Below are 17,780 nucleotides of genomic sequence, written 5' to 3' on the forward strand. Positions count from 1 at the left end.
CGAAGAAAAAGCCAACAGCAAAAAAAAAAAACCCATCAGATTCCGTCCACAAAACATTACACTCTCAGAAACTAAGAATTGAGCACTATTACATTTATCTCAGAATAAGTAAAATCTATGTCATCCAAATCTCAGTTTTCAAGGTGCAAAAAATAAACAGGTGTCTTCTCTTCCGTCCGCAATTTTTGGGGAAAGTAAAATCTAAATTTAGAACCATGGTTGAAACTGAAACTACACATGTATGATAAAAATAGAACGTGTTATTTTTTTCTTTATCAAATTCAGATTTCAAAGGGATAGCGAAACTTGTTTTCTTTTTTGTTGTGCTTTTGTGTATCATTCAGCAGTAGTATGAGGTAGGGGAAGAATGGGGAGGGGGTGAAGAAAATTAGTTCTACAATGTCGGGGCTTTTTATAACCGACTATACGGTATGGATTTTCTCATTGTTGAAGGCCGTATATATGATTGCCTTTAACAATTGCTTACATCCACATCCTTTAAGGTAGCTGGGGTGTCTAAATGTTGGACGATAGATTTTTCTTAAACTTCTGTAAGACTTCTGTGTCAATGTTATATAAATTTCAATATAAAAACTGGGGATCACGGACCTTGTTTTTTCGTAATAACACATTGAAATTAACGAAATTTGGGTTATTTTATATTGTTAATATAGGGGAAACTTAAATTTTCCTTATTGCAGAAACATTAAACGATGGAATTGGCTAAAAGTCGATGAGAGAATTGCTTTTCATTAATAACTCCGAAATATCAAATAAAAATAGGGTGTCACATGCCTTATTTTCTTGAAAAAAATCCCCAAATATTTTAAATATACTTTACGACACTTAATTTCTTGATAGTTCAATCTTTAAATTTCAAGTTTTAGGTATTTTGTTGTATATTGAATGATACTTGGTAAAATATTTTTAAAACAAAAAAGTTTTTGCAACATGATCAGAACGGACGCTCAGAAAAAGGAACCCGATCTACCTTAAACGTGGCAGATAGTTGTCTCATTTGCAATCATACCACATCTCCTTATGTTCATATTATATTAACAAAACTGCAATTCAAATTTGCACTATATACAGGAACAATTTGTATGGCACTATACTAGGTAAACTCGTATAGCATCGCTCTTGGTACATTCTTATAGCATTACACCAGTACATTTATAGCATATCACTATGCACAAAGCTTTAGCATTACACTATACACAATGCTATAGCATTAAACACGATATACACAATGCTAAGGCTAACACTGGGAATGATCTGTGCTACGTGAAGTTAAAACTCCAATCTGTTTTACCTTGCTAAAATTCATATGCGGGTTCTTCTTTTGACCTTATTACAGCCATAAAAATTCTCAAGATAATATGCAGATGCAGTTTTCTTATTTTTTGGAGTCTTGCATGTGGATATTTAACAAATAATGGTACAAAAAATTATTTCCTTTTTTACTTAAAATCTCCAGCAAACATTATATCATGCTTTGTCGTGTAGTTAAAGAAAAGGGAAAGCGATCGAGACAGGAAATTTTTTAAATAAAATTGCAGAGTTGTGTCACGTGCACGCGTGTGAACCTGACAAATAAAATGGGCTTTGTGCGCAATACCTCGAATAGCGCCGGAAATGGTGAGGATGAAAAGATGCAGCAAATTATATTCACTTTTTTAAAATACAAACATGCAGAAATAAGATTTAAAAAAAGACGTGTATACGCGATCCCAATATTATAACCGATTATTTAAATACGTATAGAATCATTCTGTCAACGCTGTGTAACTGGGACAATTTCAAACTTGATATTTGATTCATAATTATTAAAACAATACACTATAAAAAAAAAAGAAGATGTGGTATGATTGCTAATGAGACAACTCTCCACAAGAGTCCAAATGACACAGAAATAAACAACTATAGGTAACCGTACGGCCTTCAACAATGATCAACGCCCATAGTCAGCTATAAATACATGCATTTCAAAAAAGATGTGGAACCCTGTCTAATTAAAAAAAGATGGAGTTAAAGTCTATACAGTAACTTTCTTTCGCTTGCAGTATATTTATTTGCCAATTTGTTTTTTTTTTTTGGCAGCAGAATTATCCTTAAAAACAGTTAGTTTATTTCCTTATCAATTGATTACGCTTGAGCATTTGCAATAATTAGGAAAATGGGTTATACACACTCACGATTTTGTTACAACACTGTACGGTATAATAGCGTTATAGAGTAGAAATTGTGATGACGTTACAGTAGACATCAATAACGTCGCCGAATGTTTTTATTCTTTCCGCTAAAAATCAAACTTTAACAGGATATAGCTTGAAAACTAGCACGGTTGCTAAGGACTTTCTTTGCACCAATGGGTTCGTCGTTCATCTTTGAATCGCATATCGATTTTTAAAAAAATTCTGTGGACCAACGAATTAGAAAATCTTAATAAAGTAAAAATATCTGCCGATTTTTATGATTTTCCCTATATATCCTTTGTATTTTTGGCGTATCATGCTGTTAATTTCAACAGCTTGTATTTGAAAAACGAAAACGGTTACCCCTTTTTTTTATTTTATTGTCTGGTGTATTTTTACAAGCAGAATCCACATGTAAAATTTAAAAAAATTCTGTGGAGTAGTTAATTACGTACACTTCGCCTTAAGTATCTTTTCAGGGAAATTAAAATCCCAATAAAAAGGAATATTTTTTGTTCAGTAAGAACTCATTATATCTGGTATTCTAAATGTGCTACAAAGGTGACATACAAAAAAACTTACTTTATTATTTTCCAAAAGGTGCCTTGGTGTGTCTGAAAAATAAAGTTAATTGTAATATTTGTTTTTCAATGAAATATGACAAACTATAAGTGCTTTGACGGCAAACGCAAAGAGCAAATATTTAACTTCCATATGTATAAAATTAAGGTAGCACAATACAAAGATTTTATACCTCCAACTCCCCAGTTTTAAAATGCTGTAACTTTCTTTATAATGCATGAAAATTTATAAAAGTGGTATTTTGGATAGCTAACAGCTTACTCTTTTAAATTAATGCAATGTTAGTATTATACAACAATTATGTAATTAATTATAATTTTAACTGTCTACAAAATTTTACAAGAAATTTCCACTTTCAATTGAAATTAGCTGCTTCATGGATACCCCGAGAGGGTTGATTTTATAATATGTTGTTCCTAGAGCCATTATCTACAAAAGGGTGTCTCAGATTTTGGATAGAATGTATAGATCAAATTTTACACCTAATCAAATAATCTCTACTTTTATGTGGTTAGGATGTTTACACTAATTACAGATTTATGAGAGAATGGAATACAATAGCGATAATTTGAGACACCCTTTTGTAGCTCCTGCTGTGTTGATTAAGATAACGTTAAAATTTCTTGTGTAGTTATAGAGATGTCAGAGCTAAATTCATTCAAGTGAACTGACCAAGATTTTGCCATTAATTGCATAATAATTGATTACATAATGATTGCATAACAAAAATATTGCATTCATTTAAAAGATTAATCTTTTATCTATCTATATATACCTCTTTTATTAATTTGTATGCAGTCATAAGAAAGTAACATCATTTTAAAGGTTGGAGATTGGAAATTAAAAAAATCTTTGTATTGTGCTACCTTTATAAAGTTTTTTGGTAGTTTATAAAAATGAGCTGACTTGTCATGAAATCCTATACAATAAAATGCTCCGCAGGGCGCAGCTTGATACGACCGCAGAGGTCGAACCCTGAACAGTTGGGGCAAGTATGGACACAACATTCAAACTTGATACAGCTCTGAATTTGGATTGTGATTAAATATTTGACACAGCACAGGTTTCTGACACAGAATGAATGTGGTCTAAGAACTTAAAAATTTTAAATTGGACATTCACCTATTATGGTCCAATATCCAAAATCTAAATACATGGTTAGATTCAGAATTTCAAAGAACCCCAAGAATTCAATTTTTGATGAAATCAAACAAAGTTTAATTTTGGACCCTTTTGACCTCAATGTGGACAAAGTTGATAACGGGGCCCAAAAATCAAAAATCTAAATACATGGTTAGATTCAGCATATCAAAGAACCCCATATATTCAATTTTTGTTGAAATCAAACAAAGTTTAATTTTGGACCCTTTTGACCCCGATTTGGACCAACTTGAAAACTTGGCCCATAATCAAAAATCTAAATACATGTTTAGATTCAGCATATCAAAGAACCCTAAAAATTCAATTTTTGTTAAAAACAAACTAAGTTAAATTTTGGACCCTTTGGACCTTAATGTAGACCAATTTGAAAACGGAACCAAAAATTAAGAATCTAAATACACGGTTAGATTCGGAATATCAAAGAACCCCAATAATTCAATTTTTGATGAAATCAAACAAAGTTAAATTTTGGACCCTTTGGACCTCAATGTGGACCAATTCAAAAACGGGGCCCAAAATCCAAAAACTTTATACACGGTTAGATTCAGCATATTAAAGAACCCCAAGAATTCAAGAATAAAACCCCATTGAAATTGATCAAGAAATAAGCAATTTATACGAAGTATCTTCTTTTGCACAATACTGTGCAATTGAATATTTCTTGCTATTGCGCAATACTGTACAATTGACAATTTCTTGCTATTGCGCAATATTGTGCTATTGGATATTTCTTGATATTGCGCAAAACTGTGCAATTGAAGATTTCTTGCTATTGCGCAATACTGTGCAATTGAAGATTTCTTGCTATTGTGCAATACTGTGCAATTGAAAATTTCTTGCTACTGCACAATACTTATTATATAATAATTTACACATCCTGTTTGGTGTGTATCTCCTACCATATCATTATTATTTGCTTTTGAATATAAATCAGAAATAACCAACTTAAAATGGAAAATTTTAAAAGAAAAAAAAAAGGAAAAAAAGAAAAAAAAAAAAAAAAAAAATCACCCCCCCCCAAATTTTTTGAACCCCCTTATGATTCATCACCCCCAAACTCAATCCCAGCCTTCCCTTTGTAATATGGTACCTTGCAGTACAATTTCAGAGAGATCCATACACTTGAACACAAGTTATTGTCTGGAAACTAGAAAAATGCTTATTTTTGGCCCCCAATTCCTAAACGTTTCGGGCAATTACCCCCAAACTCAATTCCAGCTTTCCCTTTGTGATATGGAACCTTGTAGTACAATTTCAGAAATATCCAAACAATTACACACAAGTTATTGTCATGAAACTAGAAAAATGCTTGTTTTTTGCCCCTTTTTTGGCCCCTCATCATAAAATTTTGAGGCAATTACCCCCAAAATCAATTACAGCCTTCCCTTTGTGATATGGAACCTTGTGGTACAATGTCAGAGAGATCCATACGCTTACACACAAGTTATTGTCTGGAAGTTACAAAAATGCTTATTTTTGGCCCCTAATTCCTTAACTGTTGGTACCATAACCCCCAAAATCAATCCCAACCTTCCTTTCGTGGTATTGAACCTTATGGTAAAATTTCATGGAGAACCATTCACTTAAACTAAAGTTAGAGTGCGAAAACCAATGTGTCTTCGGACGACGACGACAACGACGACATCGACGCCAACGTCATACCAATTTACGACCAAAAAAATTTTAATTTTTGCGGTCGTATAAAAAAAGTTACAAATTAAAGTTGTAGTGTTTTCATTATGTTTGTTCTGTAAATCTCTTAGTCTTCCTTGTTGTATATGCAGTAATAATAAGGCATTCAGAAATTGAGTTATTTGCACCTTCATGGAATAATTTACTCTGAAAACCAAATGTGAACATTCTAACATGCATAAAATGACAAAACAAATATCAATCAAATTTAAAAATTATCTATCTTTAGGTACAATTAGTTTGAGATAAATCCTCTTTTAAAAAATAACAAACAAACGAAGGATTAACTTGAGTTGATACAAGTATTCATTGTACCTAAAACATGAACATCAGTATTGCAAATATACAATATTTTTAACAGGTCAATGTCAGAAAAACTTCAACTTTTTTGTTTGAGGCTAAAAAACTGGGGAAGGGAGATGTTTACAAATCCCTTTAACAGTTTCATGTCGAATACAAAAAAGTTGATATTTTTCTGACATTGACCTTATATTGCTTTTATACTGCACCTACAAATTAATACAAATATATTTATGAAAATGTTAACACAAAAATAAAACTGATTTTCCATCCCTAAATGAACCTCAGATTGTGAAGAACAGTAATGTGACATGAAATTGACATTGAACGAAATATCACTATAGGTGACAATATTTTGTAGATAAAGACTTAAGGAAGTGAACTAGCTGCTGTATAATTTAGAATAGTTCCTAAAATTTGTCAGAAAGAGGTAACATAACTGTACTATAGTGTCACATTCATATAGTCAACAGATGCAGATCCAGAACTAGAGGCTCTCAAGAGCCTGTGTCGCTCACCTGATTCTACTTTGGTTTTGGAAATCATGTTAAAACAGATTAAAATCATAACAGATACTGTAATTTAATAAAAAATCCTGGTGGCCATCTTTAACAGTAAATCAGCAACAAAGTAGCAACACTTCATCAGCACCTCATAAGAAACATTTATGCCATGTTTGGTTTCATTCCATTCAGTGCACCTCTAGAAGAAGCATTTGTATGTATTTCCAATAGGGTCTTATGTTAAAGGAAGTCCCACGCTGGCGGCCATCATAGATAAAGGATCAGCTTCAAAGTAACAACACTTAGTCAGCACCTCATAAGGAACATTCGTGCCATGTTTGGTTTCAATCCATTCAGTGGTTCTCTAAAAGAAGACATTTGTATGTATTGTCCATAGGGTCCTTTGTTAAACACTGTTCCCAGCTGGTGGCCATCTTGGATGATGGATCGGCTTCAAAGTAACAACACTTGGTCAGCACTTCATAAGGAACATTCATGCCATGTTTGGTTTCATTCCGTTCAGTGGTTCTCTAAAAGAAGACATTCATATGTATTGTCCATAGGGTCCTATGTTAAACTAAGTCCCCCACTGGCTGCCATCTTGGATTATGGATTGGCTTCAAAGTAACAAAACTTGGTCAACACCTCATAAGGAACATTCATGCCATGTTTGGTTTCATTCCATTCAGTGGTTCTCTAAAAGAAGACATTTGTATGTATTTCCCATAGGGTCCTATGTTAAACTAAGTCCCCCTTCGATGGCCATCTTGGATGATGGGTCGGCTTCAAAATAAAAACACTTGGTCCGCACCTCATAAGGAACATTCATGTCATGTTTGGTTTCATTCCATTCAGTGGTTCTCTAAAAGAAGACATTTGTAACTATTTCCCATAGGGTCCTATGTTAAACTAAGTCCCCCGCAGGCGGCCATCTTGGATTATGGATCGGCTTCAAAGTAACAACACTTGGTCAGCACCTTATAAGGAAAATTCATGCCATGTTTGGTTTCATTCCATTCTGTGGTTCTCTAAAAGAAGACATTTGTATGTATTTCCCATAGGGTCCTATGTTAAACTAAGTCCCCCGCTGGCGGCCATCTTGGATGTTGGATTGGCTTCAAAGTAACAACACTTGGTCAGCACCTCATAAGGAACATTCATGCCATGTTTGGTTTCATTCCATTTAGTGGTTCTCTAGAAGAAGTTCAAAATGTAAAAAGTTAACAACGATGACGCCAAATTTTGATTAATATTGGTCCCGTTATTTTATAAAATATCCTGGTGGCCATCTTGAACAGTAAATCGGCAACAAAGTAGCAACATTTGGTCAGCACTTCATAAGGAACATTCATGCCATGTTTGGTTTCATTCCATTTAGTGGTACTCTAAAAGAAGACATTTGTATGTATTTCCCATAGGGTCCTATGTTAAACTAAGCCCCCCCCCCCCCCCCCCCCCTAGAGGCCATCTTGGATGATGGATCGACTGCAAAGTAACAACACTTGGTCAGCAACTCATAAGGAACATTCATGCCATGTTTGGTTCAATTCCATTCAGTGGTTCTCTAAAAGAAGACAATTGTATGTATTTCCCATAGGGTCCTATGTTAAACTAAGTCCCCCGCTTTCGGCCATCTTGGATGATGGATCGGCTGCAAAGTAACAACACTTGGTCAACATCACATAAGGAACATTCATGCCATGTTTGGTTCCATTCCATTTATTGGTTCTCTATAAGAAGACATTTTTATGTATTTCCCAAAGGGTCATATGTAAAACTAAGTCCCCCGCTGGCGGCCAACTTGGATGATGGATCGGCTACAAAGTAACAAAACTTGGTCAACATCTCATAAGGAAGATTCATGCCATGTTTGGTTTCATTCCATTCAGTGGTTCTCTAAAAGAACACATTTGTATGTATTTCCCATAGGTCCTTTGTTAAACTAAGTCCCCTGCTGTCGGCCATCTTGGATGATGGACCGACTGCAAAGTAACAACACTTGGTCAGCACCTCATAAGGAACATTCATGCCATGTTTGGTTTCATTCCATTCAGTGGTTCTCTAAAAGAAGACATTTGTATGTATTTCCCATAGGGTCCTATGTTAAACTAAGTCCCCCGCTGGCGGCCATCTTGGATGATGGATCGGCTACAAAGTAACAACACTTGGTCAGAACCTCATAAGGAACATTCATGCCATGTTTGGTTTCATTCCATTCAGTGGTTCTCTATAAGAAGACATTTTTATGTATTTCCCATAGGGTCCTATGTTAAACTAAGTCCCCCGCTGGCGGCCATCTTGGATGATGGACCGACTGCAAAGTAACAACACTTGGTCAGCAACTCATAAGGAACATTCATGCCATGTTTGGTTCCATTCCATTCAGTGGTTCTCTAAAAGAAGACATTTTTATGTATTTCCCATAGGGTCCTATGTTAAACTAAGTCCCCCGCTGGCAGCCATCTTGGATGATGGATCAGCTACAAAGTAACAACACTTGGTCAGCACCTCATAAGGAACATTCATGCCATGTTTGGTTTCATTCCATTCAGTGGTTCTCTAAAAGAAGACATTTGTATGTATTTCCCATAGGGTCCTATGTTAAACTAAGTTCCCCGATGGCGGCCATCTTGGATGATGGATCGGCTACAAAGTAACAACACATGGTCAGCACCTCATAAGGAACATTCATGCCATGTTTGGTTTTATTCCATTCAGTGGTTCTCTAAAAGAAGTCATTTGTATGCATTTCCCATAGGGTCCTATGTTAAACTAAGTCCCCCGCTGGCAGCCATCTTGGATGATGGATCGGCTACAAAGTAACAACACTTGGTGAGCACCTCATAAGGAACATTCATGCCATGTTTGGTTTCATTCCATTCAGTGGTTCTCTAAAAGAAGTCATTTGTATGCATTTCCCATAGGGTCCTATGTTAAACTAAGTCCCCCGCTGGCGGCCATCTTGGATGATGGATCGGCTACAAAGTAACAACACTTGGTCAGCACCTCATAAGGAAGATTCATGCCATGTTTGGTTTCATTCCATTCAGTGGTTCTCTAGAAGAAGTTCAAAATGTAAAAAATTAACGCCGACAACGGACGACGACGGACGACGCCGGACGACGACGGACGACGCCGGACGACGGACGCCAAGTGATGAGAAAAGCTCACTTGGCCCTTCGGGCCAGGTGAGCTAAAAAGGGGGCCTGGGCCCAAATTAGGCAATGCTTAAAGTGGGACATTTAAAAAGTTTATGCATTAACCATATGTGTAGCTCCATAAGAGGGGCCTGGGCCAAAGATGGATGGAAAACTAAAACTAATTTTTGAGTCTTGACTGAGGGAATTCAAATAAATAATTCTATGTAATATTTAAATTTAAAAGAACTACTGTAAATTCAGAAATTATTGCGAGGTTTTTATTAATTGAAATAATGTGATTGCATGATTTTTGCAATAATAAGAACTGGCAATATGATATTTACTATATATATATCTATTCATTTTATCCTGAAACTGCAATGATCAAATTCGCATTTCTTCCAATTTTTCAAAATTCGCAATAATAAACGCACACAATAATTTCTGAATTTACAGTAATATGGTTTGTTTGAAGTGTTTTTGTGGGGGTACACCTCTATTAGAAGCCTGATAATCAAAAGATTTAGAAGAAAGAGATAGTTTAAATAGTCTATGGTCAGCTTTGTCTGAAGGAGTGTGAAACTTAGTTTTCAATTAAATTACATATCATTTAACTTGGTGCTACACCCTGCAACAGTAACTAAATGAAAAAAAGGAAAATAATTTCCCTGTAGTAATTATTTTGTTAGTTACCTTCAGTTATGTCCTGATCAGAAGATATATGTCTGTACCGTTTTCTCTCATCATCTGTCCTACTTTTTGATATGTTGTCTCTACAAGGTGATGGACTTGTATTTTCATAAGAAACTAAATCTCTCTTTGCTTTCATATAGCCATCATAATCAGATTTTGCCAACATCTCCAATCTTGAACTCCATATTTCATTGGATCTTGAAGGTGAACGTTCTGACCATCTTGATGGTTTGGATCGTCTTGTTCTGGATATTGACCTTGAAATACTTCTGCTTGTCAATTGTTTCACTTTACTTAAATTTTCTGACCTTCTAGACTTCTTTTTTGGTGACCTTTGCTTTGACCTTGATACACTTCTGCTCATTAATCTTGAACTTCTCCTTCTTGACCGTGAAGAGGCAGTGCTTGTTGACCATCTTCTACTTCTGGATATCGCATGACTTGATTGTATACTTCTAGACCTTGCAAGTTGCCTATCATGGCAACTGGTACTGATGTTGCCACCCTCTCCTTTATCTTTATCTCTATCTCTACTTATTGATTTAGAAAGCCTTCTCTTAGAACTAAAAGATTTTCTAGATCTGCTTCTTCTATTGGGGTGTGATCTATAGCTACTTCTCGATCTCTTATTTCTTCTGTTACGTCTTGATCTACTCCTAGATCTACTATATCTTTTGTAAGGACGTGATCGACTTCTAGATCTTCTATTTCTTCTGATGTGATGTGATCTATTTCTAAATGAACCATGTCTTCTAAAGGGAGAAAATCTACTTCTAGATCTACTGTGTCTCCTGTAAGAACTTGATCTACTTCTAGATCGTTTGTAGGAAGGTGATCTTGTTCTAGATCTACTTTGTCTTCTGTAGGGAGGCGATCTTGTCCTAGATCTACTTTGTCTTCTGTAAAGAGGTGATCGTCTTCCTGATCTTCTAAGTCTTCTATTTGGAGGTGATATACTCCTAGATTTAGAATTATCAGAATCTCTCTTATCTAAATATTCATCAAGTCTTTTATGACTTCTTTGCTCTTCATTTGATTCTTCTCTTTTTTCATCTTTCTGATTCCAGCCACTCTGACCACGACTTCTTGACCCTTGACCAGTGTATCCACTACCTTTCCAGCTGTCAACATAGCTGTCTCCTCCTCTTCCAGCTCTACTTTCTTCTGTCCTTCTTCTAACACTACTTTCTTCTGTCCTTCCTCTAACACTACTTCCTCCTCCCCTTCCTGTAACACCACATTTTACTTCTTTTTCTCTCATGGCTCTAGTTTTGGGATCATAGTAAGACATATTCCCATCCAGATTTCTAAGATACTCAGATGCTTTTACAGTAGATCTATCAACAATGTTTGATTTGTAACTATGTGAGGTTACATAGGCAGGACTTGTTGGCTCATAAGATGGTGATGTTGGACTATAACTTGGCCACGTTGGTTGATATTCTGGGATAGCACGACTATAGCTTGAAGGTTGTGGTAAGTAATTTGGACTACAACTTCGCCATGTTGGTTGAAACTCCGGGATAGCAAGACTTGTTGGCTCGTAAGATGGCGATGTTGGACTATAACTTGGCCATGTCGGTTGATACCCTGGGATAGCATGGCTATAGCCTAAGTAATTTGGTCCAGTTGGGCTACCTGCTGTAGATGTATTGTAGTCAAGAAGTGTAGGTGGAGTACTTGGTATCTTTTCTGCTTCATACATCATGGATGTAGATGCATTAAATTGGTCAGGTTGAATATCCACCAACTGAGATGGTCCTGTTTTAGACTTCTCATCTGGTTTAAATGAAGAATCAAAATCTGGAGCATAATACTTGTTTATTATATTAACATTACTATCTACAGCGACTGCAGAGTAATATTTACCATCAGTTTCTTTAACAGAAAGATTGCTATCTAAATCACTGTCATCTGATGGCAAGGGAGGTAATGCACTGCTAAAATACTGGAAAAAAGAAAAAAGATATTTATTTCAAAAGTAATTTATGATTGGTTTGAAAATACTGACAACTTTCAAGAAAACTTCAATCTGAAAAAGTCACACTAGCAACAATTTTAACTCATTTGATCAAAATGGACATTACTTTTTAAAGACTCAATTTGTGAAAGTTTTATTCTAAAAATATCCATGTTATTTAAGTTTTTTTTGTGCTGTTGTCTCAATAAGATTTACAACACATTAATCATAGAGATCCATACACTTGTACTCAAGTTATTCTCTGGAAACCAAATGTCTTCAGACTGGGATATAGCTATAGGGTTGGGCTTGAAATTCCAACTGTGACTTGAAAAAGGAGATTATAATGACAAAATGTTTGCCTGTAACAAGCAGAAGAAGTTTGAAACTTTATACTCGGGGGCATCAAGTTGTGTTATAAATAATGGACATACTTCAAAGTTTTTTCAATTGGAAAGAGGCTGCAGACAAGGAGATCCTCTTTCACCCTATTTATTTATAATTGGTGTTGAATTACTATCTTTAAAATTAAAAGATAATCCTGAAATAAGGGGAATAACTGTAAATGATAATGAATCACTTTTAAGCCAGTATGCAGATGACACATTCCTTATGTTAGATGGAAGGGAAATATCGTTGAGGGAAACACTTTCATGTTTTGAATCTTTTTATAAAATTTCAGGTTTAAAAATAAATGCTTCAAAGACAAAAGCACTATGGGTTGGAAACAAAAAGTATTCAGATATGATTCTTTGTCCTGACTTAAAACTTCATTGGTCACATTCAAATTTTAAACTTTTGGGGATTGAATTTTCTTTAGATTTAAACTGTATCACAGAAATTAATTTTGCCAAGAAGATTAAAGAAGTCTCTGCAATCCTGAAGAGCTGGCAACATCGTAAACTAACATTATTGGGGAAAATTACAGTAGTTAAATCACTTGCTCTTTCGAAATTGGTACACTTAATGACTGCATTGCCAAACCTATCACAATCCAGGTTAACAGAGCTCACTTCATTATTTTATAATTTTATATGGAGTGGAAAACCAGACAGAATTAAGCGTAACACACTTATTGGTGATATTTCACAAGGTGGACTTAATATGGTACATCTTCATTCCTTTAATATCTATTTAAAAATTAGTTGGATAAAAAGACTGATGTCAAACCCAGTTGGTGGCTGGCAGCAGTTGTTACTGGCAGACCTTATACAGTATGGGGGTGAAAGGGTTTTACATCTACAGAAAGAAAAGCTGATTGAGATTTCTAAAAAATGTAAAAATCCTTTCTGGAAGGATGTTTTACTATGCTTTTCTATCGCAAAACCTAATACTGAGAATTCTGTCAGTGACATTTTATCATTAGATATTTTGAACTTTTCCTCTTTGGATGATTTCCCATATTATATTCAATGGAAACAAGGAGGTGTGCAGTCAGTAAGTGACCTAATTAATAAAGAAAATATGAATTTTTATAAATTTGAGCAATTTCAAGAAAGAGTAAAAATCAACAATTTTATCAAATATCATGGTCTGATTTCAAGAATCCCTCAGACTATGAAAAAATACCTTAAAGAGAACTGTTTAAAGCAAGATTTGGATAAGCCTGATAATGGTGATATTTTTTTAAAGAGAATTATAGGTAATGTGAAAGCCAAATTTGTATATAAAAATTTAGTAAATAAAGTTATTGAACTACCAACAGTCAAGTTTTCGAAATGGGAAGAACTGTTGATTATTGATACAACAGAATGGTCAGAATATTTCAGGATAACCAAAAAATCATGTAGAGATGTTTATTTAAGAACTTTTCAATACAAATTTTTGCATAGAATCATAGCAACTAATACCTTTTTATACAAAATTAAATTAAAAGACACCAAGATGTGTACTTTTTGTAAACTTGGTGAAGAAACCATTGAACACCTTTTTTTTGAATGCCCAATAACTTTTCAATTGTGGCAGTCTTTTTCAAATGCAGTAAAACTTTTTTTTTGTAAACTTTGTTCTTAACAAAGAGAATGTGTTTCTTGGTTGCAAACATGAAAGTTTATTACTGAATCTGTTAGTCATAATTACAAAAAACTATATATACAAATGTAAATTAAATGAAACAAAACCAAATATGGTTGGGTTAAAGAATAGAATAAAGAAATACCAATTTCTTGAATATTATATTGCAAAGAAAAATAATAGAGTCCAAGTGTGTGAAAAATTTTGGTCTCCTTTACATGTAATATTTAATTAATTATTGTTTCATATAAGTGAGAGAATAAAATATCTATATATCATGAGCAAATATTTAGCCTTGAGTTTTTTTTTTTTTTTTTTTTTCTTTAAAATATTTTGTTTTTAAAATGTAAGTCAAGATACATCATGTACATATTGTAGCAAAGCAAATGAGTGAAGAGTATTTGTATTGTATGAGAGAAAGTCAGAGAGCGAGAGAATATAATCAAATAAAATTTATATGTAACCTTAAATACTACATGTATAATTATAAAAATCAACTTGTCAGTGATATATATTGTATACTGAATTATTTTTTATATGTAACCCCTTGATACCCTTGTCAGGTGGTAGTGTAGGGGTACATGTATATTAAATCCTGACTATTGAAAAACAAATAAAAGATAAAAAAAAAAAAAAAAAAAAAAAAAAACAAGCAGAAGAGGTTTTTTAACTTGCAGTTAGTGTTGCAACCTTCAAACACATGTCACGAACAATTAAACAATTACAAGTATTTTGTGACACAATAGCCATATTTCTGGAATGGGAAAGAAATTGTTTTTATCATGCCCCAATATACAGGTCACCATATGATCTTAATTGCGTAATCCTTCTCACACTTAAGCTTTTTCAAAATGCAGAAAAAAAAAAGACTTGTGAAAACTTTTGATAAAGCTACTGAATAGAGTTTAAGAATAAGTTTATCTTACCTCAGCCTCCATCTGTTTTATCTGTTCCTCATCAATTGTAACTTTTGGTGGCATAAGACTTGGAAATTCACATTGAAAGTCATCCAGCTTACTGAAAAAAACATTATGCTGAAGTTGAAAATCATTGGGAAATTGTGGTTAATCTGTAAGGTTTTAAAAAGTCATTCTGTATGTGCCTGCCCCAAATCATGATCAGGAGCCTGTAATTCAGTGGTTGTTGTTTAAAGCTGTATATCATATTTGTTACTTTGAACATAAATCAGGACGTTAGTTTTCTTGTTTGACCTGTTTTACATATGTCCTATTGGGGGCTTTTATAGCTGACTATATGGTATGGGTTTGCTCATTGTTAAAGGCTGTACAGTGACCTATAGTTGTTAATTTCTATGGTCTCTTGTGGAGAATTTTCTCATTGCCCATACCACATCTTCTTATTTTTATATTAACATACTAGTTTTACAGTTCTTTCCATAGCACTGGTTGGCTATTTCTAATAATAATACAATGAACATATTAAAATACTAATAATAGGATGTGGTATGATTGCCAATGAGCCAACTATCCACCAAAAAGCAAAGGACAAGATTGTAAACAACCTTAAGCTTGCTGATCTTACTCCTCACATCTATTTTTAGTATTAAAGTATAACAAAACAAAGTCCATAGAAACTGACAAAATCAAACATTAGACTTTATCTATTAAGAGAACCAAATGGAAAACAACTGTCGTATTCCTGACTTGGTACAGGATTTTTCCGATGAAAAATTGAAAAATAGTATAGGCAGATATGTTGGATGGTCAGCTGGTAAATTGTCACAAATAAAATTGAAACCAAACAATAGGAATGTATTTGTAGTAAATTTTGATTTAAGGATGTACTTGGGTGAAATTAAAAAAATCTAGAATTTAAAATTGATACGTATAAGTCAGAAGAGCATTAGTTGAGGATCAAAATAAACAAATAATATTGATAGGTTATGATGGAGCTCCTTTTCGAGATATTTAATTTTTTTTAAATGGCGCTAAAAGGCTGACTCAGACTTTTACCTTATATTTGCATTGGTATAATTATTTCGGTCTCAAATTGAAAGAAAAGAAATCTAGAATCTGCTTTAATTTTGGTAAATGATCTTTTATGAGCTATTGAAGTCTAATATGAATAGAAAAATGGATGTTATGGGGCAAAATATTTTACCCTGTATCGCAGGAAAAAAACCAAGAAGTCCGAACATTTGACAAAAATTCATAAACTTCACCTAAGTACATCCTTAAAAATTAATCAGTGGTTCCTGTTCTAGAGAAGAACATTTTATTTTATAAACATAATGACAATACCACGCTAGCTGGGTCAAAACCTTCTTAATAATTCTGCTCAAATTAGTGCTAGAGCTGGTCTTAAACTTGCATTGAGGTTAGAGTTTTTGCTCATGTTGAAGCTAGGCCTCAATGTGACTTTGAGATGAAGAACAGCAATAAAAGCACTGTTTCTTTGCTTTTTGTGTTTTTTGCTGTGCATGTACTGATTTAGTGTTTTTGGATATACACCCCGTATCCCTTCTTTTCTAATAATAGCATAAAAAACATTGATAACAACACTAGTGTGGAAAGTTAATTATATATTTCTTAAAGCGATATAAAACAGAAGTAAAATGAGTAGTTTACATGTACCTCCTCTCCTCCTCTCTACCTGTATCGTTCTTATAACGCCTGATTTCCCTCAGAGCCACAGTTGCAGGTCTATACCTATGAGGTTTTTTAACACCCACTGATGGTTCCTACAAGAAAGTGTGCAAACAAAAAGTCATTTATTCATGGCAGGTACACACATAATTTCTCTGTCATGACACATATTAAATAATAGTAATACTTTATTCAGAAGCAATACTGCTTATAGACTATACATTTTTACATTAAATTTTCAATGCATCAGACAGTGCAATATAAATAACAATAATTATACAAATTACACATTTGGCTGGGAATGACAATAATCATTACAACTACATATTTCAGGTTTTTTTCGATAATGAACCAAAATTTACCTAAATTGTTAAGTTCTTTCACATTGTGAACTGTTAACATATGTCCAATTCCCATAACTGAGTGTAATGATGATGATGGATGGCTGTTTAAATGTGTGCATTCTACTATTGTACTTTTTTCTATATGTAATCATCTTTTGACCTTTATAAACTACAAACTAGATTAATTATACATTTGCGTAATTTAAGGTCTTTTATAGCTTAATGTGCAGTAAAGAGTTTCTCATTGTTGAAGGCCATACGGTAACCTATAGTTGTTCACATCAAAAGCAAATCACTTTTAATTTAGTCTGCAAAAATAAAGTTTACACAGGGGGAAAGGGGGAAAGGGGGAATAAAATTCACCTCAAAACAACAAAAGGAATTTGATAATTCCATATGATGTGAAAGTAATTTAATTTCATAGGTACATATTACAAACATTAACAATGTCATGAATGTGGCAAGTCAATCGTAATTCTGCCCAACAAAGACAAACATTTTGATAGGATAAAGAGATTGAAATGATGAGTGATGACTGAAGATATAAATATTGAAACTAATGTGGATTCACTTATTTTCTCAAGGTTACCA

At 33.8% G+C, this 17,780-nt stretch overlaps 1 protein-coding gene across 4 annotated transcripts in view; it reads right to left on the bottom strand.

Annotated features, from left to right (window-relative positions):
- LOC127712542 (uncharacterized) overlaps window positions 1–17,780 on the bottom strand; it is a 173,191-nt gene that overhangs the window by 57,627 nt on the left and 97,784 nt on the right. For all 4 annotated transcript variants that reach the window (XM_052219031.1, XM_052219030.1, XM_052219032.1 and 1 more), the window contains 4 exons: window positions 16,834–16,940; window positions 15,166–15,256; window positions 12,136–12,214; window positions 2,778–2,809 (listed from right to left, as the gene is read on the bottom strand). In XM_052219031.1, the coding sequence (XP_052074991.1) occupies window positions 2,778–2,809; window positions 12,136–12,214; window positions 15,166–15,256; window positions 16,834–16,940 (309 nt within the window). The remainder of the gene's footprint in view (window positions 1–2,777; window positions 2,810–12,135; window positions 12,215–15,165; window positions 15,257–16,833; window positions 16,941–17,780) is intronic.

The sequence above is a fragment of the Mytilus californianus genome, unplaced genomic scaffold, assembly GCF_021869535.1.
Source record: "Mytilus californianus isolate M0D057914Y unplaced genomic scaffold, xbMytCali1.0.p SCAF_8, whole genome shotgun sequence".
Lineage (NCBI taxonomy): Eukaryota > Metazoa > Mollusca > Bivalvia > Mytilida > Mytilidae > Mytilus > Mytilus californianus.